This window comes from Candoia aspera, chromosome 9 (assembly GCF_035149785.1).
Source record: "Candoia aspera isolate rCanAsp1 chromosome 9, rCanAsp1.hap2, whole genome shotgun sequence".
Classification (NCBI taxonomy): domain Eukaryota; kingdom Metazoa; phylum Chordata; class Lepidosauria; order Squamata; family Boidae; genus Candoia; species Candoia aspera.
In genome coordinates this window covers 25,075,463-25,098,649 of record NC_086161.1, presented here as the reverse complement: position 1 = coordinate 25,098,649, position 23,187 = coordinate 25,075,463, and the positions used below count along the sequence as shown (strand labels likewise).

At 47.5% G+C, this 23,187-nt stretch overlaps 2 protein-coding genes across 2 annotated transcripts in view; one reads left to right on the top strand and one right to left on the bottom strand.

Moving 5' to 3' along the window:
• The window catches only part of SNRNP200 (small nuclear ribonucleoprotein U5 subunit 200), a 45,474-nt gene extending 36,358 nt beyond the window's left edge, over positions 1-9,116 (top strand). Inside the window, exons 34-45 of the mRNA XM_063311192.1 lie at positions 869-1,020; positions 1,545-1,653; positions 2,292-2,400; positions 3,175-3,364; positions 3,482-3,646; positions 3,763-3,884; positions 4,726-4,869; positions 5,027-5,203; positions 5,974-6,134; positions 7,010-7,091; positions 7,232-7,324; positions 8,362-9,116. Of these exons, the coding sequence (XP_063167262.1) occupies positions 869-1,020; positions 1,545-1,653; positions 2,292-2,400; positions 3,175-3,364; positions 3,482-3,646; positions 3,763-3,884; positions 4,726-4,869; positions 5,027-5,203; positions 5,974-6,134; positions 7,010-7,091; positions 7,232-7,324; positions 8,362-8,505 (1,648 nt within the window). The 3' untranslated portion in view covers positions 8,506-9,116. The remainder of the gene's footprint in view (positions 1-868; positions 1,021-1,544; positions 1,654-2,291; positions 2,401-3,174; positions 3,365-3,481; positions 3,647-3,762; positions 3,885-4,725; positions 4,870-5,026; positions 5,204-5,973; positions 6,135-7,009; positions 7,092-7,231; positions 7,325-8,361) is intronic.
• Positions 9,117-12,970: 3,854 nt separating this feature from the next.
• Positions 12,971-20,590, bottom strand: CIAO1 (cytosolic iron-sulfur assembly component 1). The gene is made up of 7 exons (XM_063310923.1): positions 20,148-20,590; positions 18,874-19,022; positions 17,612-17,723; positions 16,954-17,042; positions 16,558-16,759; positions 14,751-14,838; positions 12,971-13,654 (listed from the first exon to the last, which is right to left on the bottom strand). Exons 1-7 carry the CDS (start codon positions 20,284-20,286, stop codon positions 13,414-13,416), a joined length of 1,020 nt encoding a protein of 339 aa, XP_063166993.1. The 5' UTR covers positions 20,287-20,590; the 3' UTR covers positions 12,971-13,413.
• Positions 20,591-23,187: the final 2,597 nt, after the last annotated feature.

Sequence of the window (23,187 nt, the reverse complement as noted above, 5' to 3'; positions counted from 1 at the left end):
CTCATATTTTGGCACAAGTTGCAGGATTTTGTTCTGAAGAGATTCAAAAGCAAAAGATGCCAAAGATGCCAGTGGGCTTGGCAAGGCATGTTATCCCACTATAGTTATGTATGCCGTGATGATGTTTACTTCCTCCATTTCATTAGTTCCTGCTTATTCTTACATGTACCCAATCGAGGATTGTAAAGTAGCAAAGAAAGTAGTAGTTGTATAGATAATAGGTTTGGATAGCTAGGTCAGCTGAACAGACTTTATAGGCTTTACGTCTGTAAATCGTTACGTTATTTTAAAGGTACCCACTTATTTGTTTACCTATTTATACATGGATAGTTTGCTCTGTTTTCCCTTTCTCTCTCTCTTTTTTCTCTCTCTCACTGGTCACTGTCCGTAATACAGCTTGTTCCGTTTTGATTTCAGTCTTTACAGATAACAGGGTCCTTCTCTTCCAGCGTGCCGGTCTGGGTGGCTTCCCTTTTCTAAAAGATGCTTCTCTTCAGTCTTGCAAGCCTTTCGCACCTGCGGTCCAAGATCTCAAGCGTGTGGGGTGGGAGCAGGGAGGGAAGCCGGAGGAGGTGGAGGGAACTGAAATGCTTAGAAGGGGGGCTGGAAAGGGGGGCAATCAGTCCAGACCTCCAACAGGAACCACTGGTTGCTTCTCCAGTTGTCTGCTGGGTGGTGGAAGAGGAAGCTGCCGAAGGGGGGGGGGCGACAAGAGGGAAAGGGTGCCCTTCTCATTTTCTGTGTAGCCCCCCTACAGCGAGAGGGAGTCCGGCCCTCCACAAAGGCAACGTTCTCCTCTGTGAAGGAGTAGCTGGCCAAGACCTGGCCTGCTAGTGGTTCTGATCTGCCCGGCTTCCTGTCTCGGCAGGTTTCTGCACTGCACCGAGAAGGACGTGGCTCCCTACTTGGACAAGCTGAACGACAACACCTTGAAAGAGACGGTGGTGAACGGGGTGGGCTACCTGCATGAGGGACTGACCGCGATGGAACGGAGGGTTGTGGAGCAGCTGTTCAGCTCAGGTAAACCGGCAAGGAAAAGCAAGGCTAACTGGGCCCAATAAACAGGCCTAATTTAAAAAAAAGAGAAAGAAAATATCATATTCACAGGGAAACAACTTAATGTATTAAATGCTTTCTGTAGATCTGGGAAGACCAACTAGTACACTGTAATATTGCAGTAAAAGAGCACGAGGAGAGCGTGTTTTCAGTTTCAGCTGAAAAAGGTCTGCAGAGAAGAAATAATCAAAGCTTGTATCATCTCCCTTGTTGATTTGGTAGCGTGAGATGCAGTGGGTGAACGCCAGTTGCATATTGAAGAGGCTTCTGATCAGCTGTAGTAGAAATGAATCTGCTTGAGTAGGGAGTAGCAGACTGGACGTACCTCCTCCAAGCTGTGGAGGTTTATTTGTGCCCTGGCTACTATGGACAGTTCTTTGCAGACAGCCAGATGAATATGTGCCTAGGGGAGTGGTTGAATTCTGGACTGTTCCTCTCTTGTGATTTGGGAGGGTTTGTTCTTAGGTGCCATTGTGATTCGTTCTTAGGTGCCATTCAGGTGGTGGTGGCTTCACGGAGCCTCTGCTGGGGAATGAACTTAGCTGCCCACCTGGTGATCATCATGGACACACAGTACTACAACGGGAAGATCCACGCGTGAGTGAAGCGGGGGCTGGAACAGCTGCTAGACTGGGCGGCTGTTTGGGCAGCACCTCGGGGTGTCAAGGGGAGTTAGAGGGAGACGGATGGTGGGGTTCCAGTTGAACCTGGGTTCAAATTTGGTGATTTTTCCAATGCATCTGTGCGGTTTTGCTGCTGAAATGCAAGTCAATTGACCTGGAAGTTGGTCTGCCTGCAGGGTTGACGCGTCACTCAATTAGGATTGAAATATGAGTTCTTTGGGTACCTTGTGCATTACAACTTCAGTGTCCAGAGTGATTGCTGCTAGATTTAGGGTTCTCCTTAGATGCAAATGTGATCTGACCTATAGAATATTCACACTGGAACATTGTAAAAACATGGATTTTTATTACTCCTTATGATTAGTGCAGTTAGAGGTGTATGATCTCTTTCTTCTGTTGGCAAAGAGGTCAGAGAATGTAAGTGGGGCTTTCATTAAGTAGTCGAAATCACAGCTGCCTTCTCTGTGTGCTGCTAACCTTTGTCATGGGTGAAGGCATTGAGATCGTTTGATCCAGTTTCCAGGGCTGTGGACATTGCAATCCCTCCCCCAGAGAGAATGCTGGATTCTTGACTAACTCACTTAACAGAGCGAATTGTTCTCCTTGTGCCAGGTATGTGGACTATCCTATCTATGATGTCCTACAGATGGTGGGCCGTGCTAACCGCCCACTGCAGGATGACGAGGGACGCTGTGTTATTATGTGCCAGGGGTCCAAGAAGGTGAGCAACGATGGGGAAGCAGGAAGATTCCTCTGCTGCTTAGTGGCTGGGGCTCCTAGGAATTTAGCATCCTTCTAGCAGTGAAGAGCTTTCAGGCTGAGTGGCCATGGTCCAGCTTTCTGATGTCCTAATGTTTTGCGGGGAACTGTGGTTGGCATCTTCAGAGGCAGAGTGAGCTGCTAAGTAACATACTTCTCAGCAACTCACAGGCAACTGAACAGGGGCTGACTGGGCTCTTGTATTTGAATGTAGCAAGGTGATCTCTGCTTGGCCTATGTCACCGGAGTCCAAGAAAGTTGGTTCCTCATCTAGATAGACTTCTAAATGGTCTATTTTGAAGAAATTCCAAGAGAACCAGTTCCTGATTGGCCTTGAACCAGGCTGTTGATTGGTTCTTTGTGTAGGTAGATTTCTGATTGGTCTGTTTTGGAGAATTCCAAGAAACTTGGTTCCTGATTGGCCTGTCCTTGAGCCAGGATACTGATAAGTGTTCTTTCTGGTGAGGCTTCTGCAGATTCTTTTTACGCCACACTAAACAGTCCTTAATTAATGAAAACGTCAGGACATCAGAAAACTAGATCATGGTCATTCAGCCTGAAAACTCATCACTACCTGACTGACACTGGCTGTGAAAGCCTACGCCAGTAAGATCCTTCATTGATTTTGCATGTTGTATTGGCATGGTTTGTTTGAAGCATTCTGGAATCATTTGTCCTGAACCATGAGCGGGCAACTTTTCCAATGTTAAGTATAATTTTGTCTTTTCCGTTCAAGGATTTCTTCAAAAAGTTCCTCTATGAGCCCCTTCCTGTGGAGTCTCATCTAGATCACTGCATGCATGACCACTTCAATGCTGAAATTGTCACCAAGACCATTGAGAACAAGCAGGATGCTGTGGACTATCTCACTTGGACCTTCTTGTACCGCAGGATGACTCAGAATCCCAACTACTACAACCTGCAAGGTGAAAGGGGCAGTGTCCCAATATTTGTGGATTTCTTTTCCTGACCCATTCCAGGCAGTTCCTTATTCCCAGCCCCTCCAGATGTGCAGCTTCTGACTTGATTTGTCCTCTGCCCAGGTGTGTCCCACAGGCATCTCTCTGATCACCTTTCCGAGTTAGTGGAGCAGACTCTGAGTGATTTGGAGCAGTCCAAGTGCATCAGCGTTGAAGATGAGATGGACGTGGCACCTCTGAATTTGGGAATGATTGCGGCGTATTATTACATCAACTACACCACCATTGGTAAAGCGTCTGGGGGAGAGGGGTGCCATGCCCCTTGCTGCCACAACTTTTCTGCCTGAGGCTGTAGCTTGGTATCTGATGCAGGCTCTCTTTCTTTCTCAAATCATCCTCTCTAGAACTCTTCAGCATGTCCCTGAATGCCAAGACGAAAGTGAGAGGTCTGATTGAAATTATCTCTAATGCTGCAGAATATGAGAATATTCCTATTAGGCACCATGAGGACAATCTCTTGCGGCAGGTAGGGAAATCATCATCCCTATGCCAGAGGAGGTTCCTGGTTCTCTGAGGGGTTTCCTGGGGTTGCTTGGTGAGTTACTTAGTTGTTGTGCCTGCATGGCCAGCCCAGCACTGGCTTTGGCTAACAAGGGAAGCCCTGGGGTGACCCAGCTGGGATTCTTCTGTCCCCAGCAGACAGGTGGCAACGATGCTGTGTCCGCTCCATCTCCCCAAATCCATAAGGGTTTTTCAGAGCTTGTCTTTTCCTGCTCTTAGAAAGACAGAATGTTTTGGGAAGCTTCATACAAAAAGCCAACTAGCGTAGAAGAACTGGAAATAGTTTACTGGCTTCTGCCTTTTAATGAAATTTGTTAGTTGAAAAGGGCACTACCAGGCTCCTCCTGATTTTCGGCTGCCTACAGTAGCTGAAGTGAAAAAAGCTATGGGAATTTCAGTCTGGTTTTGTATTCACTATTCAGCCTGTGATCTGCTTCATGTTTCCTATCCGAGTTGCAAGTCAGAATACACGTAAGTATGAGATGGACAGCTACAAGCGCTCTGTTCCTTGATCAGTTTGTTGAGAAGCTTACAGAATGATAAAATCCGCAGTGGCCGGTTTCAGACTAGTCTATCAGAATAAACTTAGTGGACTGCAAGAATGGTGTGCACTTCTTTCAGAATCCCATGTATTCTTCCCGCAGTATTTTTGCCTAAGGAATGCTCTGATTTCAGTAGCTTAAATTCTTGTTGGATAAAATGTAAGTGGCGCTTCCATGGGCAGCATGGGGAGGCGGCAATGTGCGCCAATGTATGGTTGATCGTGTTTGATGCTAAGGCGGCTCCCCCTTCCCTCTCTTTTCCAGCTGGCCCAGAAAGTGCCCCACAAGCTGAATAACCCCAAGTTCAACGACCCCCACGTCAAAACCAACCTCCTTCTGCAAGCTCATTTGTCACGGATGCAGTTAAGCGCAGAGCTCCAGTCGGACACCGAGGAGATCCTGAGCAAGGTGCCGGCGGTGGGGGGAGGCGGGAGGGGGAATGGAAGCAAGTGGCCCAGTCCCACCTCTTCTGGCCTGGCAGGAGCGTTGCTTAGCTGGGGAGCTCAGCGGGTGCTTTTCCTGTCCGCCGCACCCAAGACACTAATCCGGCTCTGCCCATCCCCAGGCCATCCGGCTGATCCAAGCCTGCGTGGACGTCCTCTCCAGCAACGGCTGGCTGAGCCCCGCCCTGGCCGCCATGGAGCTGGCCCAGATGGTCACCCAGGCCATGTGGTCGAAGGACTCCTACCTGAAGCAGCTGCCACACTTCACCTCCGAACACATCAAGCGCTGCACGGAGAAGGTGAGAGCAGGCCTGGGCTCCCATTTGGTCCATTAGCCAGAGCAATGGAGGAGCCCAGGAAAAGGGCATAACAGTCATTACCAGCTGGGTACAGCAGGAAACAGGGAAAACAGAGTGCTGAACTGGACAAGAATTTTTTTTGAGAAGGCCGTTCCACCACCACCATTTATTTACGAGGTTTATATGCTGCCTGCGTGGACAGTACCGTGGGCGGCCCTGGCTAGCTGCCTAGTGAAGAAACAGCCACCTGCTTAGAAGTGTCACCTTTCCAAGTGCTGAGGTCAGCAGGCAGATTTGAGCCGGCATTATAAATGGGCCCCTTGTCTTTCCCGAGGAGTAATTGAGCACCAGGGATGGGCCCAGTTTGTGGAATGTATCCGGCTCTTCCGGGGCAGTTTCTGGAAGCAAACCCTTCCAGTTCAAGACGCTCTAGGGTGGCCTGTCCTGAAGGAGGCCTGCTTTATTCAGAGTAGCATGAACTGCTTGCGGTTTGGAGAATTTATTTCGAGAAACTGCCCAACCGCCCCCAGAAAGACAGGCGCCGGGGGTGGTTCGCCCTGCTTCCTTCCCAGCTGGCCTCTGCTCTGCCTCCACCGAGAGGTGGACTTAGAGTCACCCCCCAGGCGGGCCACAACAGCACCTCCAGCTGATCCTCATACATGCGTCAGCTGATACTGCATGGGGGCCCTTGCCGAATGACACTGTGACCCGGGAGCTTTTCCCCTTGGGCTGCCAGCCTCGGCTCACCCCATGCCTGTCGTTCTGTGCAGGGAGTGGAGAGTGTGTTTGACATCATGGAGATGGAAGACGAGGACCGCAGCGCCCTGCTTCAGCTCTCTGATGCCCAAATTGCCGACGTGGCTCGCTTCTGCAACCGCTACCCCAACATCGAGCTCTCCTACGAGGTGGTGGAAAAGGACGGCATCCGCAGGTACCGGGGCTGGGAAGGTGCAAGGAAAGGTCTTTGGAGATGTAGCTTACAACAGCGATTCTCTCTATTCTCACGGCTTATCGGTAGAGGCGATCCTTGTTGAATGTGCATTGCTACCAATGAGGAGGAGGGTGGAGGATCAGGGCCTGAGGCTTAATGAGACGGTCTGGTTCTTCAGTTACACAGTGAGCCGGTTTGTCCATGGGGTGCCAGCTGAAGAATGACAAATTCAGTAAGCAGCTTTGGCAGCAGTTCATTCTAAGGAACTATTATAGCAGGGTTCCTCAACCTAACTAAATGGGGCATTCAGAGGCCACTTCTCTGCCTTCAGAGTTACACAGGTAGTAAACTTTCTGTGAGAGCCAGTTGGGTGTAGCGGTTAAGGCAGGGCTTCCCAAACTTTTTCTTTCATTACCCAAAGCTGCTTATCAGAAAGTAGGTAAAACACTTTAAGTCAGTTTAATGGGTCTGTGTGTCGTTAACCAAAGAAAAACCACTTTTACCCAATGTTGGGTAATTTACTCAGGTTTGGGAAGCACTGGGTTAAGGCCCCAGGCTAGAAACCAGGAGACTGGGAGTTCTGGTTCTACCTTGGGCACAAAGCCAGCTGGGTGACCTTGGGCCAGTCCCTCTCTGAGCCCTAGGAATCCGGTAAGGACAAACCACTTCTGAAAAACCTTGCCAAGAAAATGGCAGGGACATTTTCCAGGCAGTCTCCAGGAGTCAAGACTGACTCAAAGGCACCAACAAAAAATCTGTATGGGACGGGATTCCATGCTGGAAACCACCAAGGTTTACCTTTGGCTTGTAGTGGTCCAGGGAGGGTAAACAGTACTGGGGAAACACGTGAGGTCTGCTCTGCTCTCTTTCTCCAGCGGAGGGCCTGTGGTTGTGCTGGTGCAGCTGGAGCGAGAGGAGGAGGTTACTGGGCCAGTGATTGCCCCGCTGTTCCCACAGGTAAGCAGAGTCCGTGGAGAAAGATTCTGGGAAGCCTATGGCTGAAGCAGCTTCTGTGAGGGGCCAAGGGCATGTCCAGGCTGAGAACATACAGTTGTTGCATGCCCCACTTTGTCCTCTTTGCTCCTTCTTCCCCCCAGAAACGTGAGGAAGGCTGGTGGGTGGTGATTGGTGACTCCAAGTCCAACAGCCTCATTTCCATCAAGCGATTGACGCTGCAGCAGAAGGCTAAGGTAAGCTGGGCCTGTTGGGAAACGAGCAGCCCTGGCAGACAGGGCAGAAGGCTGTGATGCTTTAAAGACGTGTCTGTAACACAGGCATCTTTCTCTTTCACCTTGCTCCATACTTCCCATACATACGTGAGCTTAGTCAGCAGGACAATTACAAACAAGGAAATGCTAGGAACAGTGGTAGGACATTCTGGTGAGCCTTAGTGGTCAAGAGGCCGAGCAATTAAGAACAATGTTGGGCAGGATTCACAGTATTTATGTTACAGGCACTTAATGACAATTTTGAGTACAAAAGGAAGGTTTTTAAAGACTGTATGCTTGTGATCCGGGAAAGGCCAATCTTACTTGAGTGCTATCTGAGAGACTTAGATCTCTTCAGTGGTGGGAGAAAGTTCTGGTAATGCTGAGGATGCCTTGGAATAACAGTGGAAAAGCAGGGAAGGAAATTCAAGGGTGGAAGAACGAGAAGGAAGAAAATGTGCTGGTAGACTTTAAATTTCCTTAACAGGACCCTTTCTTTCTGGATAGTGGAAGTGGCTTGCTGGACCGTGATAAGCTGAAATTCACAGGCTTATCATGACAGTGCAGGCATATCAAAACAAAAGGGGAAAGTAGGAGGGCCCCAAGGCAGTCTCGAACAGTTATGGTAGGAATCCAGGAGTCTGTGAAGCTGAATTCTGTTCGTTGTGTCATTTTTCCCCGTCTCACATTCAAGTCCACTGTCCTGCTTGTGTGCTCAGTGGTTACTGAATTTTTAAAAACTTCTGGTTGTGAAAATCTGAAATATCAACATGAAACTTTATGAAGTTAAAAGAGCTACAAACTGCATCTGGTTTTGTTGTGTCCCTGTTTTGTTCGCCCTTAGCTTAGCTGATCCAGCCTGTGTGCTTTCCTGCTTTTCCCAAAGGGCTGCCAATCGCTTTGATCTGGCTTTGCACTGTGAGCAAGCCCCATGGGCCCTGCTTTTTGTAGGAAACGCTCACTCTACCAGTCACTTGTGATCTGATTTGTTCTAAAAACCCAATTCTTATGCTATTTAGGTGAAACTGGATTTTGTGGCCCCAGCCACTGGGACTCACAACTACACTCTCTACTTCATGAGCGACGCCTACATGGGCTGTGACCAGGAATATAAGTTCAGTGTGGACGTAAAGGAGGCAGAGAGTGACAGCGACTCTGACTGAGACATTTAACATCCTCTGTGACGGACCCCACAAAGCCATTCCGGACTCTCTTGGAGCAGATCGCCACTGTAGCTGGGTGGGGAGTTATTTCACGTGTGTGCCGTAGATGTTCTTGGCCTTCAGATTCCCTCCAAAAGCAAGCTCCTGGCTGTCTCATCGTCTAAGCCTCAGCCACCAGGCATAGGGGGACTTCCTTTTTTTGTGTTCCTTCCAACATCTTGAGCTTTTTCTGTTTTCTACTCAGCAAAGCAAGCAGCAGCTTTATGTACAGTGTTTTAAGTAAATGAGCTGAATTAATTCATTTGAGATCCTGCTAGTTTTCCAAAATAAAAACCTCCAGGAACAAACTCAGGGCTCCTTTTGAAGGTAATTATTCTGCGTATCTGTTGATGCCTTTCAAATATTCCCAACCCTCTACACACACTATGGATTTGTATTTGTCTTTTGCATCAGACTTTTGTAACCTCTGCCACTCATTATCGAGTATAAAATTAGAATCAAAGTTTTGTATCTCCAAGGCAGGAGACTAAGTACAGACTTGCCCTCTTCTGGGTATGATGTTCCTCACAGCAGGAAGCTCTAAATAAAGAAGCTGCAGGCACCACTTCTTCCATTTCTGACACAATTGTTCCTCTATCTCTGTTGCTCCAGTACCAAAAAACATCTCTTTGCAGGTCCCAGATTTTGTAATAGATGATATATTTTCAGCACGTCCATCAGTTTTAATGGAATTCAGAGTTCAAGTAAACCAAATAGGCAGGCTTTACAGTGTTGATGTCTGCTGAAGCGGAATCTCTTCTCTTAGTTTTCTGACTGACTATAATGGCTCCCTTGCAATAGAGGGGTGAACAGATGCTGTTAGGATTTGAAATCAGCTGTTGGTAGTGCTTGTGAAGTGGCAGGACTCTATTGAGGGACCAGTTCTAAGAAGTGAAGCATGTCAGGAAACTGATCAGCTGTCAGGAAAACACTAGGTGCAGATGGAATAATCACTGAACTATTTAAAGCGGTGTTTCTCAACCGTGGCAACTTTGAGATGGGTGGACTTCAACTCCCAGAATTCCCCAGCCAGCATCTTAAAGTTGCCACGGTTGAGAAACACTGCTTTAAAGTGCAGGAGGCGAGGTACTTAAAAGGGTTAATAGTTTTTTTATTGCCAAATACGGAACTAGCTTATGTGGCTTAGGAAGTGGAACAGATTGATGTATGCGTCAAAGGAGGGTGATAGCAGAGAATGTGCAAATTACTGAGCCGTTGCACTAATTCATCCTGCAAGTTTCTCTTGCCACGAAGAAGAGGCGTAAATGGAAAAAATATATGCCAAGAATAAGCAGGTTTCAGAAGTGACGGGGACACAGGATCAGAGAGCTAACTGCAGATGGATAATGGAGAAACCAAGAGGCCCTAAATAAAGCTACCTTTCTTTGACGGTTATGGCAAGGCTGTTGTGCGGGTCATGCCAAATGTGGAAGCTAGCGGGCTGACCAGAATACCTGATGACTCTTCTGATCCCAAACTGAAACAACTTGTCTGGGGAAACTGGCAAGTGAGTTTCAGGGGGTGTCCCTAAGACATTTTCCCACTAAGTCAAGAGTTCCAAGGAAGAGGATGAGATGCTCTAAGAAGTCAAAAAGTCAGAAATTTGCACAGCGACTTGCTGTACTTCTCACACCTTTGTCTTTCTGCCTGAAAAGAAGCTGGGATATGTTTGCAGCAAATGCAAGGTCTTAGCAGTGCGTGGGGGAAAAAAAGTCAGATAACTGGAATAGTGAATGTGTGTCCTAACAGCCAGGAACCACGCTGAGACAAGGAGCAGGTCTCTAGTGTTTTATTACTGCTACATAGACAGAAAATCCTAACAAACTGAAGAAGCGTGGGAAAAACCCAGACAGATGAACCCCAAAAGTCAAGGTGGGTCTGATCTGTGTCTCTTTGAATGGCTGCTTAACTCCTCAGTACTACGCATGCGTTTCCCCCCCTGGATAGGGGCCCCCTCCTGCTCACCATCAGTGCTCATGACAGTGTGGCTACATTTCAGTGGGTGAGAAAGAACAAGGATTTATTTGGATGACAAGGTGGAGGAAATGGTGCAAAATTGGGTGGAATAGCTACTACTCTGACAGGTAAAATTTGAGATTTTGTTAGAATGAAGCAGGGTTTCTCTACCAGGTTTCTGTGGAACCCTAGGGTTCTGCAAGAGGTCACTAGGGGTTCCCTGGGAGACCACGATTTATTTAAAAAAATATTTCAAATTCAGGCATCTTCACATTAAAGAGGTTTTATTGATTTTCAGTTTAAGAACACCGTTGATGCATCTATGCAGGCCTGCCCATGAAAGGAATGTAATAATTTTGTAACTTCTGGCCCATATTTGAGCCTGAATGTGCAGGGGCTCCCCAAGGCCTGAAAAATATTTCAGGGGTTCCTCCAGGGTCAAAAGGTTGAGAAAGGCTGGAATAGAGAAATGGGCTAACAGCAACAGAATGAAACTGAATAGGTAACTACGTAGTTCTCCACTAAGGAAACAAAAACCAATTTCACAAATATCCAACTGGGGATACCTGGGTTTTTTTAACTACTTGCAAAAAAGATCATGAAAATAGTAAGTCCACAAACCAATAAAAGCTGCAAAGAAGGTCAGTGTGATTAAGGCTGTATCAAACACTGCATGTAATTGTCTGAGACTATTCTGCTTTGGTTGCCCCCACCTTCAAAATTCTATCCAATTCTGGGTACTGGGCTTTGATAAAGATTTAGAAATTGCCACCAATTACCCAGCCATTTCTTTGGGATGCTCCAATCTGGATTTCTGTACCAAGAGGAGGATGGCTTTGACAGCTTAAATGGCTCCTTCCAATTCTGTGATTCTTTACAATGAACATCAAGCTGCTTTAAAAGCCAACTAGTTTAGAACTGGGAAGAGAGAGTCAAGGATGCATACTGCCTCAGTATATAGTATATTGCATAGCACAGTAGGATTGGAACAGACAACACCTGGAATCAAAACGCCGATGATTTGTGCTGTGCAGAAGATACCATTTCGTTAGCCCAAAATGAAGATGGCTTAGAAGAACTCATTTGGAATGTGAAATTTCTGGGCTGATGTTAAGTACAGTATTAAAGCAAAGGTAGTATTGACCAGCGTGCTTAGTGAAGATATGGATGACGTATTTTCGTTTCCTCGGGTTCAAAAATAGAAGTACAGTATGCTGAACAAATAGAGGATAACCTTAGAGAGGAAGGCCGTGGTAAAACCAAACAGGATAAGAATATTTGGGTAAAGATCAGAATAATGCAATTGCCTTTCTAATGATACTGTATAGCTGCGAAAATAACAAGAGTGGGGGAAAAAATTAAGATCCCTTCATATTATGGACCTGGAGACAACTGCTATGGGCTGCAAGAAGAACTAATCGATCTTGGGTCAGTAAAGGCCGTTCTCTTAAAGCTATGGTCAGCAAACAAAAACTCATGTTAATTGCATATTAATAGTTAGCAATCCAAGTCCTTTAATCCTGATGTTCTCAACATAGAGGTTCTCAACGTATCGCCCACTAGATCCATCCTTTCCCTATTTGTGATGGCTGTCTAGGATCATTTCAGGGCAAAATGGATGTCTTCAGCCTTTCACTATCTTCATTTTCTAAGAATTACCCAGTCCTTATGGACTCAGTTGTCCTGCAGGAATAAAGTCTTGGGGTGGGGGGCTAGCTAGGGTCAAAACCACTGCTTGAGGCGCACTCTGGATCTGAGGAAGATACTAGCTGCCAGCCCTTGGGAATCAAAAGGTGGGTGTGCTGGAGGTCAATGCCTGTGTGTATGGGAACGAGCCTTGTAGTTTCAACAAGGTTGCTCAGAGCAAAAAACAACAGCTGGGTTAGGGAAATAAGCTCAGACTTAATTTTCTACTCAAATACTTGTTCTTAGCCCTTCATTCAATTTTTGGGACTCTCCCCTTCCCCTGTGTAACAGCCAAAGCTCATCATTTTCAGAAAACGTACAGACTGTTTTCTCTGTGCTATGAGTAGTGAATATAACCCCAACCCCAGAAGGTTGGGATGCCTATATAATCTTTCTGGCAAGGGCTACTTGTTTTTTTTTTTCTCCCCTTTTCTCCTGTGATCTTTTTCAAGAAAAACTTGGCCGATATCAGAAGGTCATTCACAGGTGAGAGATATTTGATTGGAGATGACTGTTCTTGGAAATGGAATGGGAAGGGGGTTGGAGAGAGAATCCAAGTGCCTATCGTAAGTGGAAGAAAAATACCTTTCTGAAGAAGTTCCTTAGCAAAAACATGTCCCACCTGAAGACCTGTTAGTCCTGCTCTCTGAAACTCCCCTTCATCTTTCTCCAACGCCAGTCTCTTTCATTCTCCCCAAACATAGGGAGAAATCTTCCCCATCATCCCTAGCCACCTGAGCACCAGGTCGGGGAAGCTGAACTTTAATAAAGAAGTCAAGAGATGAACAACAGCAGAGGTTACATTTTATTCATTTTATAGATGTCACAGTAACTGCTCTTCTCCCTTCATAACACCCCCACCAGACATCTTTAGGAGTCTGGCTTGCTAAGTAGAAACCAGCATCTAAAGCCTGTTGTTTCACTGACTGAAGCCAGTGCAGCAGGGATAGGAAAGCTTTCCAAGGTTCACTTCAGGCCTACCTTGGAAATCCAGCTTCAGCGCAGCCTGCCTGGGCAAAAACCTGGATCCATACCGAAGAACCATCAGATTCCCTCTTGAGCTGAAGCCAGTGTGTTCCTTTTGGATAGTAGTTCTCACCTGGGAACTGCAGTAACTTCTGGAAGGACAGAGATGGCTGTAACACCGTTCAATCGATTTGTAGGATGTTTAGTTGCCTTTTCTGGGGGATCCAGTGCTTGTGGACCGCGCTGGAGACAACCACGTGCTCAGCAAGCCTCTGGGCGCTGGTACTTCCAGAAGGCCATTTCTCCATCGTCACTGCACGAAGCCAGCAGCCCCGGCTCCTTGGGGTTCCAAGCCACACAGTTCACGTCCTGAGAGTGCGCCCGGGCCACGTGGGCAGTCAGGGAGAAGGTGGGCTGCTGAGGGTCCGAGAGAGGCTCTTCCTCAAACACCCGGATGGCGTCATCTCCACAAGCAGTGGCCAAAGCACCCGTCAGGTGGCACCTGCCGGGAATTTGGAAAAGAAAACAACTGTGGAACAGGACCAGATGCTTCGGAATATACTGGGGCACTTTAAAGAGAAGCTGCTAATTCAGAGCAATCACCATTTCAGAGTCTTCGAAAACTGCTGTGGCTATTCTGATCATCGCCAATGAATTACTTCGTTCTCCACAAATGTATTCCTGTCTTGACTTAGAATGTTGATGCGAGCAACCCTGAATGACAATTTATCAATATTTTAAGCAATTTCCCCCAAGATCTCCCAATTCTGCTCAAATTACCCTAGCTGGAGGGCTTTCCAAGTGGGAGGAGAGGCCCAAAACAGGGATCCTACGAGTTTTTCCTCAAAATAATTAGGGGAGGGGGGAGGATTGTGTGAAACCTTCTTAGAATATAAAACTAAGCAACCAAGGACAAAAGAATGGGCAGTGGGTGCAGACGGGGCTGCTGAAAAGTCTGGATGCTTTTGAATGTAGCCTTGCCTGTACAGTTACTGAGTGATCTTCTCCATCCCAAGTCCGCCCCCCGCCCGCTCTCCTTTTCCAGGGCAGCTACACTTTCCCTTTACCCCAGCATTTCCCTCTTTCTTTATTGCTGTTTCTACTGGGAGGATGGGCAGAGTGCATGATTAATACTTGCAGGGGAGAGGGACCATTAATTTTACACATGGGATACCTTATTTTACAGGTAATTAATTTTAATCAGTAGTTATTCTGTTGTTGTTCTGGACCTGGCCTTTTTTAGAGTGTGGCTTCCGGCAAGTTTATAGATGTGGCTATACTTTTCTCTGCATTTGCAAGGGGCAAGATTAGTGTCTGAAGACAAGGGTAGAATAGTAGCTGAAACATCTTTATCCGAATGCGTTCCCCTCACCAGAATGCGGCAGAGTTTGGCTTTCCTCCTGGAAATAAGGCCGTGAACAGTCACAAAATCCAACGTTCTGCAGTGGAAAACAGCCTTGATCTATGCCCATTCTCCTAAAAAGGGGCATTTAGATTCGTGCTGCTCCTCCATCTACAGTGGTGCGACCTGCAAAACATCCTCACAAGAACCAGTTCTTGATACAGACCTCAGCTTGTCCTGCCTTCTCTCCACTTACCATGCCATGTCATAGACCGTCCGGGTGTGGAAACCAGAGAGGGTGCAAACGCATTTCCAAGTGGGATCGGGACCACTACAGGCCACGCCTGAAACACACAAGATTGCTCCTTGGGCTGCTGTCTCTTGGCTCTGCTGCAGGGGCTTAAAGCCTCCTGGGAAGAGGGGAGATTTAAATTACGGAGACCCAGTCAAGGCTTTGGGAGTGGAGAAAGTTGCTGGGACAGAAAACAAACCTCTCTCCTCTGCGCCCCTTAGTTTGGTAGATGCAGAATAACGCAAATCTACATTCTGGGCGAATAAGCACGCAACGTTTTGGGAACTGTCTGCGGACCATCTTTTAACTCAGAGGCTTGGCGCTACAGGCACTGTCTGAATTCCTCTGCTTTATTTATTGCAATGATTTGATCACCCAATCTGGAGATCCTGAAGGGTGTCCAACACTATTGAAAGGCACCTCCAAATTGCCACAATAATAAAAAAAAACACTTAAAAATATAAAGTACAATGATGCCTGTCTAACGTAGTTAAGTATCACAAGCCTTTTTAAAACGGGAGGGTTTTACCATCTTCTTCAACAACGCCAGACATGACAGGGTCAGGCACACCGCTGGGTGCAGCGTGCTGCACAGTATGGGGGAAGCCATGGAGATGGCCTGCCTTGCGGTCCTGTCACCACCTGCCAAGGGGGGCGGTCTTCAGCAGACCTTCTCTAGATATACTCACAGCACAGGCAGAATCATACCGGGGGGGGGGTTGGGGGGGTATTGGGTGTCCCTTAAGTAATCTAGCACTGCACCACAGAGGGCTTTATGGGTATTAACCAGGACTTTGCATTTGGCCCAGAACCTTACCAGGACGCAGTACAGCAACCTAAAAATAGGGGTCGCTATGCAGCAGCAGATTCCCCCTGCATTTTCAACCAGCTGTAGCTTCCAAGTCACCTACAAAGGTACCCCTGCACAGCACGCACTGCAGGAATCCATCCACCCAATCGGTGATACAGGTAGACGTTACTTACTGTTCAATCTCCACAATTCAGCGAGGAAAAATGCTTCTTAATCATGGGCTTAGCTCCTCTCCCATTTCATTATTTTACTTTGCTTTGGAGAATAGCAGTTCTAAGACTTTGTGGCCAAAGTTGGCCGTTAGGCCCAAGCTGCCCACAGGACGACCTGTTCCTGTGCAGTCCACCCCACATTCTCCAGTCCTCCATGGGCATCTGGTCCTGCCACAGGTACTGTACATGCAACACCAAAAGCCAGTTCTGCTTTCTCCAGACTTCGGAATGATTTTGAAGCCGGCCACCTCCTCTTACAATTTAGAAGACGGCTTAAACATTACCTTTTTATAGAGGTCTTCACATTTAACTTTAAGACTTGATGCAATATACAGTATGTATTTTTGTAACCTGCCCAAAGTTACTGGAATAGGTGGCATGTAAATCTATAAATGAATAGATCCAACTACATAAGGACAAGCATTAAGGCCTGGCAACTTGATGCCCTTCAGGAGTTTGGGAAGTGCAACAGTCACAATCCCATGCTGGGTGGAGCTTACTGAATTGCACTCCAAGCCACACTGAGCGCACCCATGTGGCTTGTCCTCCTTTACAAGGCAACTGCTTGGCTACCACGTAGAAACAAGACTCAGGCAGCATAACTGGAAAGTGCCTGCGTTTCTGCATTGTCTGCACCGAGCTCTTGAAAACCAGCATCAGTAACCTCCTTCCAGAGCTGCAGGAAGGAAAAGCGTCCACGGTCACATCCCCTGGGGCTTAACCCAGGGCACCCTGCTGTACCACCAACCTTGCTCATTGCCTGGCTTAAACTGGTGCCAAATGCGCACAGTCTTGTCGTCGCTGCAGGAAGCCAGCCGTTCTCCGCTCTGGTCAAAAGCCAAGCTCCACACAGTGGACTCGTGTCCTTCCAAAGTGCTGAAGCACACCCAGTCATCTTCCTCCTCCCGGTACAGTTTGACAGTGTCGTCGTAACTGGCAGATGCCAGCAGCTGGCAGGAGAACCCCAAAAGGGAATCCCAGATCAGTGCCAGCGGATGAACAACAAGATTTGCGGCATGTTGGGCCAAATGTAAAATTCCCATTTCCAGAGAATCTCAGCATTTGTTTTACAAAAGCAATCTTCTAGCTGCTGTGGCAACGCAGGAGGAGAGCCCCCCACCCCACCGAAGACAGCCATACTCACCTCTTGGTTAGGATGCCAAACAACGTGTTTGACATCCTGCGTGTGGGAATTCAAGACACTCATGCATTCATACTCGTCCTCTTCATCCACTACAACAGAGGAGGAGGGGGGGATTTGATAAAAATCAAACGAGCAAACAAACAAACAAATAAAAATTTGGGAGAGAATGGGAACCAAATGAAGAGATGGAAACACATCTTCCCCTATGTCTGCATTCCATGGATTTACAATAAAAACACACAGACTGAACGTATATTAATATATTGAGAAGTTCAATTTCCTTTATTACAGAAATATGGTTCCTGGGACTTCAGGGCACCTTCCCTTGGTTCTTGGCAGCCTCCCCAACTTTATTATTTAAAAAAGATTTCTAAAAGCCCCAGCTATCAGCCTGATTTACATGAATCCCTTTGGCATTCTTAGAAAGTAGTCCCTCCGTTGTTTGGACCTATACCCAGAAAGTAAGAACGGAAGCGACAGCAGTACAAGCGGCAGGGAAATTGGATCAAATGGAGGGGGGTTGGGACTAGCCATGCCTAACGTGGCAGCCATTTTGTGAGAGCGCCATGACAGGCCCTTAGAGTTCCAAATGCGCGCCCCTCGCCCCCCATTGCCGAAGGACAGTCTGCCCCAAACCTTTTTCCAAGCGCGCTCTCACCTTCCCAAACCCAGACGCTTTTGTCTCGGCTGCAGGTAGCCAGGAGGCTGCCAGACGGGGCCCAGGCTACAGACTTCACCTCATTCTCATGGCCCTCCAGAGTAGCTACGCACTGGTGGAGAAAGAGAGGGGGTATTTCTGATGGGAAGGGCAACCAGCGATCAGAGAACACCAAGAAAAATGTTCAACAGCAGGACGGTCTTCTGACAACCAAGCTCATTTTGACATCAGTGCTGACTGGCCCATGAAATATAAAATTTTGCCTGTTTAATCTTTTAGTTCTTCTGTTATGGTCCACTGCCCTTAAGAACCAATTTAATGCTGCCTTTGTTGTTTCAACAGGATTAGAAATTTGACATGTGTCAAATTTAGTAACGTATCTTAAAAATTTGGATGTGGCACTTCCGTGCATAAAATTATAGTCCAGAAATGGTAAGGGTTAAGACTGAACTACACATCAAATTTACTTTTTAGATATGCTATTTTAGACATCAAAGCATATTCCCACAGTTTAGTTAACCATGCTTCCATACAGGGATCATAACAGAGATCTTTTTGAAAAAAGAAGCATATAATATCCTTGCAGCTGTTATCATATACAACGCCAGTTCAGCGTATCTGGAAGAAATGTGTGGTTTGGTGAAATTTAATAAAAATATCTCAGTTGAAATGAAATTACAACTTTCAAAGTAAGTTCGCTTTTATGATAAATTAATTTCCAGTCTGTTCTCTGCATTTCCAGCATTTGGTGGAAAAAGAGCTGCTAATCTAAGCAATCATAACTGGAGTAATGTTCTAACAATAAAACAACTTACACCGGTTGTCTCTAAGTATAATGTTTAAGGTGAATTAATATTCTTTTTCCACTGAGATTCTCACTGTTTCATCTCTTTAACTGTATTTAAATTTTGCATCCATGTAGTCACACAATATCTGAATTGTTCAGTTCTGAACTGTATTTCACTAGTATATAATAAATTGTGCCCAGTAAATGTTTGTTGTTATGAGTTATAACATTGTCAAATTCAGTCATATTTTGTTTATATTCCCCCTTATTTTTACATGTTGCTTGTGGTGCTTATTTGAGAATATTGGAACCAAATGAGTGTGGAAGTGCACTGCATAACAAAGGATTCAAGATACCTTAATTTTTTTCCCGTTAATAATAAGAGATTATTGTCCAAACAATGGAGATTATTGTCTCTCCATTGAACAAATCTGAGTTAGATTTTAAGTAGCTGCAAAGGATGGTGTTCCTGTACCTCAAAATCTTCCTGGTTCTTCTTCCAAATGCAGGTGGTTGCATCAAAGCTGGCTGAAGCCAAGTAGTTCCCACAGGGGGACCAGGCCACCTTGCGGATGGTCCTTTGATGTCCTTCACCCAGAACAGACTTGCACACCCAGGCATCACCTGGCAAGAGAGAAAGTTGGCGATGTGGTTTGTAACATCCCTGCCTGATCTTGGCATCTCAAGATAAACCGTATTAATCAAATATCTAGCTTCTCTGTGATGGAGCTGAGGGAAGAGGGTAGGGAGAAGTATCATACCTCTGCTAACCGCCAGTGTTTACTCAATCTTCCTAAAAGATTAGCTCCAGCTGCACTGACAGAGGACCGAGTCATTAAAGGTGGTTGAGATAAGAATCCACTTAGACTGGGAAATACCCATTAAACCAACCAAAGCAGTTCTCAGTTTGGGAGGCAGACAGTGTGGTAAGCCACAAAGTATACTTAAAGAGCCAGTTTGGTCTAGTGGTTAAGGACACAGGCTAGAAACTGGGAGAATAAGAGTTCTAGTCCCACCTTGGGAGTGAAAGCCAGCTGGGTGACTTTAGGCCAGTCACTCTCTCTCAACCCAACCCACCTCACAGGGTTGTTGTTGTGGAGAAAACAGGAGGAGGAAGGAGTATTAGGTATGTTCGCCGCCTTGAGTTGTTTATAAAAATAATAAAGGTGGGATAGAAAATAAATAAATAAAATAAAATAAATAAAGTTCAGTATATGACAGGAGGGGAATGATGGTCTGTACATGCATTAAGTTTTTTGGCTTCACATCTTGTGTGAATGCAGCCAGAGGAAACGTTGGCTTTAACATCCAATACTTGGTCAAGCACATAGGCCATATCTTATCCAACTGCAAGAATCTATGGTTGAGTCAGATATCAAAGGTTCCTTCTTGTTCTCTTAAGAGATGCACCACGGAATCCAGGGAACAGAGCTTTCAATTCCAAACCTAAAGCCCAGAGACTGGGTGCATGTTTATTAGGGCACTGCCAGGACCTGGATTCAAATGGGAAAAGGTGATTCAGAACATATGTGGGCGCACACATAGCCCCTATCATTGCTTCTTAAAGAGGCTGCTGTGCAAGGTCAGGAAAAGACAGCTTCTTTATGGAGTTCCTGACAGTGCCGTGTGAGTGCCCTCACATGCTCCAAATTCCTTTTTCTTTTTCAACCCTGGAACACTGCACATGCCCTACTCTTCATATTCTCCCTCCCTGGAAGTGTAATCGCCAAGCTGACCGTCAGAGCCTACCTTCTTTCCCCCAGATGCGGATGCTACGGTCCCCACCACAAGAAGCCAGAAGCGTCCCTGTAGGATTCCAGGCTAGGAACCAGCAGCAGGAATCTGGGTGTGCCGGGATGCGGGACAGGAGGGTCAAGGAGTCCTTCATTGGAGCACCAAGTGGTCACACCAGAACAGAACCTATAACCTTGCAAATAAAAGGGTTTTATTTCAGCAGGAGGGCTTCTTCATTTAAATCACAGGTCAGAATGGTTTTCATTCCTGATTTTAACCAGGGCTTCCATGCTGTAATTCATGTGTCCCTAGAGTCCAATGGGCATATTTTGTTTGTTTTACAGGCTTATATGCCATTCCAATTAGGTTGCCTCTGGGCAGCCTACAGACCTCCAAACGAGCTTGTCTATTATACCATTATAAGCATAACAGCATAATACATTAATCACAGCGTCTGCCTTTTAGGATCAACCATCAACAAGAAAGGAACAAGAAGTCAAGAAATATGCCAGATTAGCACTCAGTAAAGCAGCCATGAAGGCCTTGGAAAAGATATTCAAACGCAATGATGTGTCTATACCTACAAAGATCGGAACGGTTCCAGCCATGGTATTCCCTGTGACACTCTGTGGAAGCAAAAGTTGGACTTAGAAGAAGCAGGACAGGAAGAGTATTGATGCTTTTGAACTCTGGGGTTGGAGAAGACTTCTGAGAAGACTGTGGACAACCAAGAAAACAAACTAATGGATCACTGAACAAATCAACCCAGAGGTCTCAACTCGAGACAAATGACCAGGCTCAAATTATCGTACTTTGGACACCTTACGCAAAGACTCAGAGCTCTGGAGAAGGCTCTGATGCTGGGAAAGGTGGAAGGAGAGAAGAGGACCAGCAGCAGCAAGGGGGAGGGACTCAGCTGCAGTGGCGATGGGGGCACCATTGGAAGACCTGAAGGACCACCCGGTTGGGGACAAATTCATGGAGAAAATCTATCTATGTGGTTGCTAGGAGTAAAAAACGACTTGATGGCACATAATCAATCAATGAACACTGAGAACGTATTATGCTATACTTTCACAAGTTGGCCTCATGAACGCGAAAGTAAGGAAAATCCCGGGCTTCGGCCACCCACTTTTCCGGGCAAGGTTTCCAGAGTCGATGCAGGGCGGAGACGCCGCCGCCGCCGCCGCCGCCAAGCTGGGGCCGGATGTGAACCGGGCAGACCCAGGCGCTGCTCCCGGCTCGGCCACGGACCTGTGCCGGGTCCTCCGAGAGCTTCAGCGTCTCAGTTCATAATTTCCTGGGTTGACTGTTGCGAGCCGCCCGGAGTCGGCAAGCGTCGGGCGGCAGACGCGCTTGGCAAATGACTGCTGTTATCGTCACCAGGACAAGGGTGTTCAGGCTGCCGTTTATCGCCCCGCCGCTCGGTCCCGCGGGAGCTACGGCCCAGCGCTCACCTGAGATCCAGCCCAATGCGGCCCCTGGCTGGGAAGTATGGGCTACGTGGTACGGCGCCGCGGGGATTGTCCGCCGTTCCTTTTTGATCAGGCCGGAGAGAGCAGCGCGGAAGCCCACGAGTGGGCCGCCCCGGAAGTGGACCCCCTCCCCGCTAAGGCTGTTGGGAGTCGTAGTCTTTTTTTTCTTTCCCCCCTCGGCGCGCTTGTTCCCCCTTCAGAACTCCCGCCGAGGAAGCTGCCGCTCCGAAGACACAGGGGTGTTCCTCGGACCCCCGCGGCGCGGCGGGAGGGGCCGAGAGCGAAGGCCTTCCCGCTTCTTGGGTTGTTTCGCAGCCCATTTCGGGGGGGGGATGGGGGAAGTCCAGGAACGGCGCTTCGGTTTCCGAGGCGACAGCGGCCGGCGGGGCGCGTCCGCGTGACGTCACGCGGAGCGCGATACGACGCCGTGACGTCGCGCGCGAGGAAGCGGAAGCGCGGCGGCGGCGGCAGCGGCGGCCGGCGACGCGGAGGGAGGGGCGGCATTGTCAGGCTCGGCGGCCCCCCGGCGCGGTCGCGAGGGCAGCCCGACCGAGGCCTGCCGCGGCTCAGGCCTCGGGAGCGGCAGCGGTGAGGAGGGCGCGCGGGAGGGCGGCGGCGGGCGGCGCTGTTCGGTCCGGCCCGGCAGCGAGTCGGTGACCGAGGGGACGTCCCGCGCCCCACCCGCCTGGGCTCGCGGGCTCGCGTCGTGTGAACCTGGAGGGTCCCTTCACGTGAACTGCCTGGAATGGGGCTCCTCGGTTGGGCGGTGGGGTTCTGGGATTCGTTGACGCGGGTTTCGGGTTCGGCGCATTGTGTGAACCCAGCTAGCAGAGTTGGCGGGATGCTAGCGTGGTAGAGCCATTATTATTATTATTATATTATTATTATTATTATTATTATTATTATTGAAGTGGGGTGCAGCTGACTCGATGTGCAGCCGACTAAGGCTCAGGCTGTTATTTTTATTAACAGTGTTTATTGTTTCAGTTTAGATGCCCCTCAGTCACCGTAAAAAATAATGTAAGCAGTACCAGTTAAAAAATCTAGCAATACGGGGAAGGAAACACCAAGAACCAAATTAAAAAAGAAAAAAAATTGCTTTCCCTGAGGGGTCATAAATTGCCCATCGTTTATGTTATCGGAGGAATTGCATTTTCTCCAAGGCAGTAAAAGTAACCTTTTAATATATAACTTGAGAATGACTTCTCTCTTTTGGCCAACACTTAGATTGGACTTCAGGACACCCAGAAAATGGAGAGAGAAAATTACGTGGACAGAGAATGCTGGAAAAAGGAAGTCTGAGTGTGGGAGGGACAGAGAAACATTCTTTTCTGGCCTCTCAAAGGCTCCTCTATGGAGTTGAGCAGCTTGGCTTTGCACAACTGCTTCTGCAGAACCTCCCCCTCCCCCCCAAAAATCTTTTTCCAGGCACAGTTTTTTAGAGAACGGTGGTTAGCTTTCCATCTGGCCAGGTTCACGGTGGAATATTCCAAATGTGTTGTACTGCAAGTCCCATCATTCCCAGTCAGGAGGGCCTGATCTAAAAGCTTCATTATAAGACAACTGTGTAAACATGTAAT

Bases quoted from the DNA above. Each gene is read 5' to 3' on its own strand.
- CIAO1 (XM_063310923.1), bottom strand. From the start codon at position 20,286: ATGAAGGACTCCTTGACCCTCCTGTCCCGCATCCCGGCACACCCAGAT. The intron at 19,023-20,147 runs GTAGGCTCTGAC...CTCTCTTGCCAG, and splicing joins CCGCATCTGGGGGAAAGAAG to GTGATGCCTGGGTGTGCAAG. The intron at 14,839-16,557 runs GTTGGTGGTACA...TGTGTGTTTCAG, and splicing joins TAAGCCAGGCAATGAGCAAG to GCGTGGCCTGTAGTGGTCCC.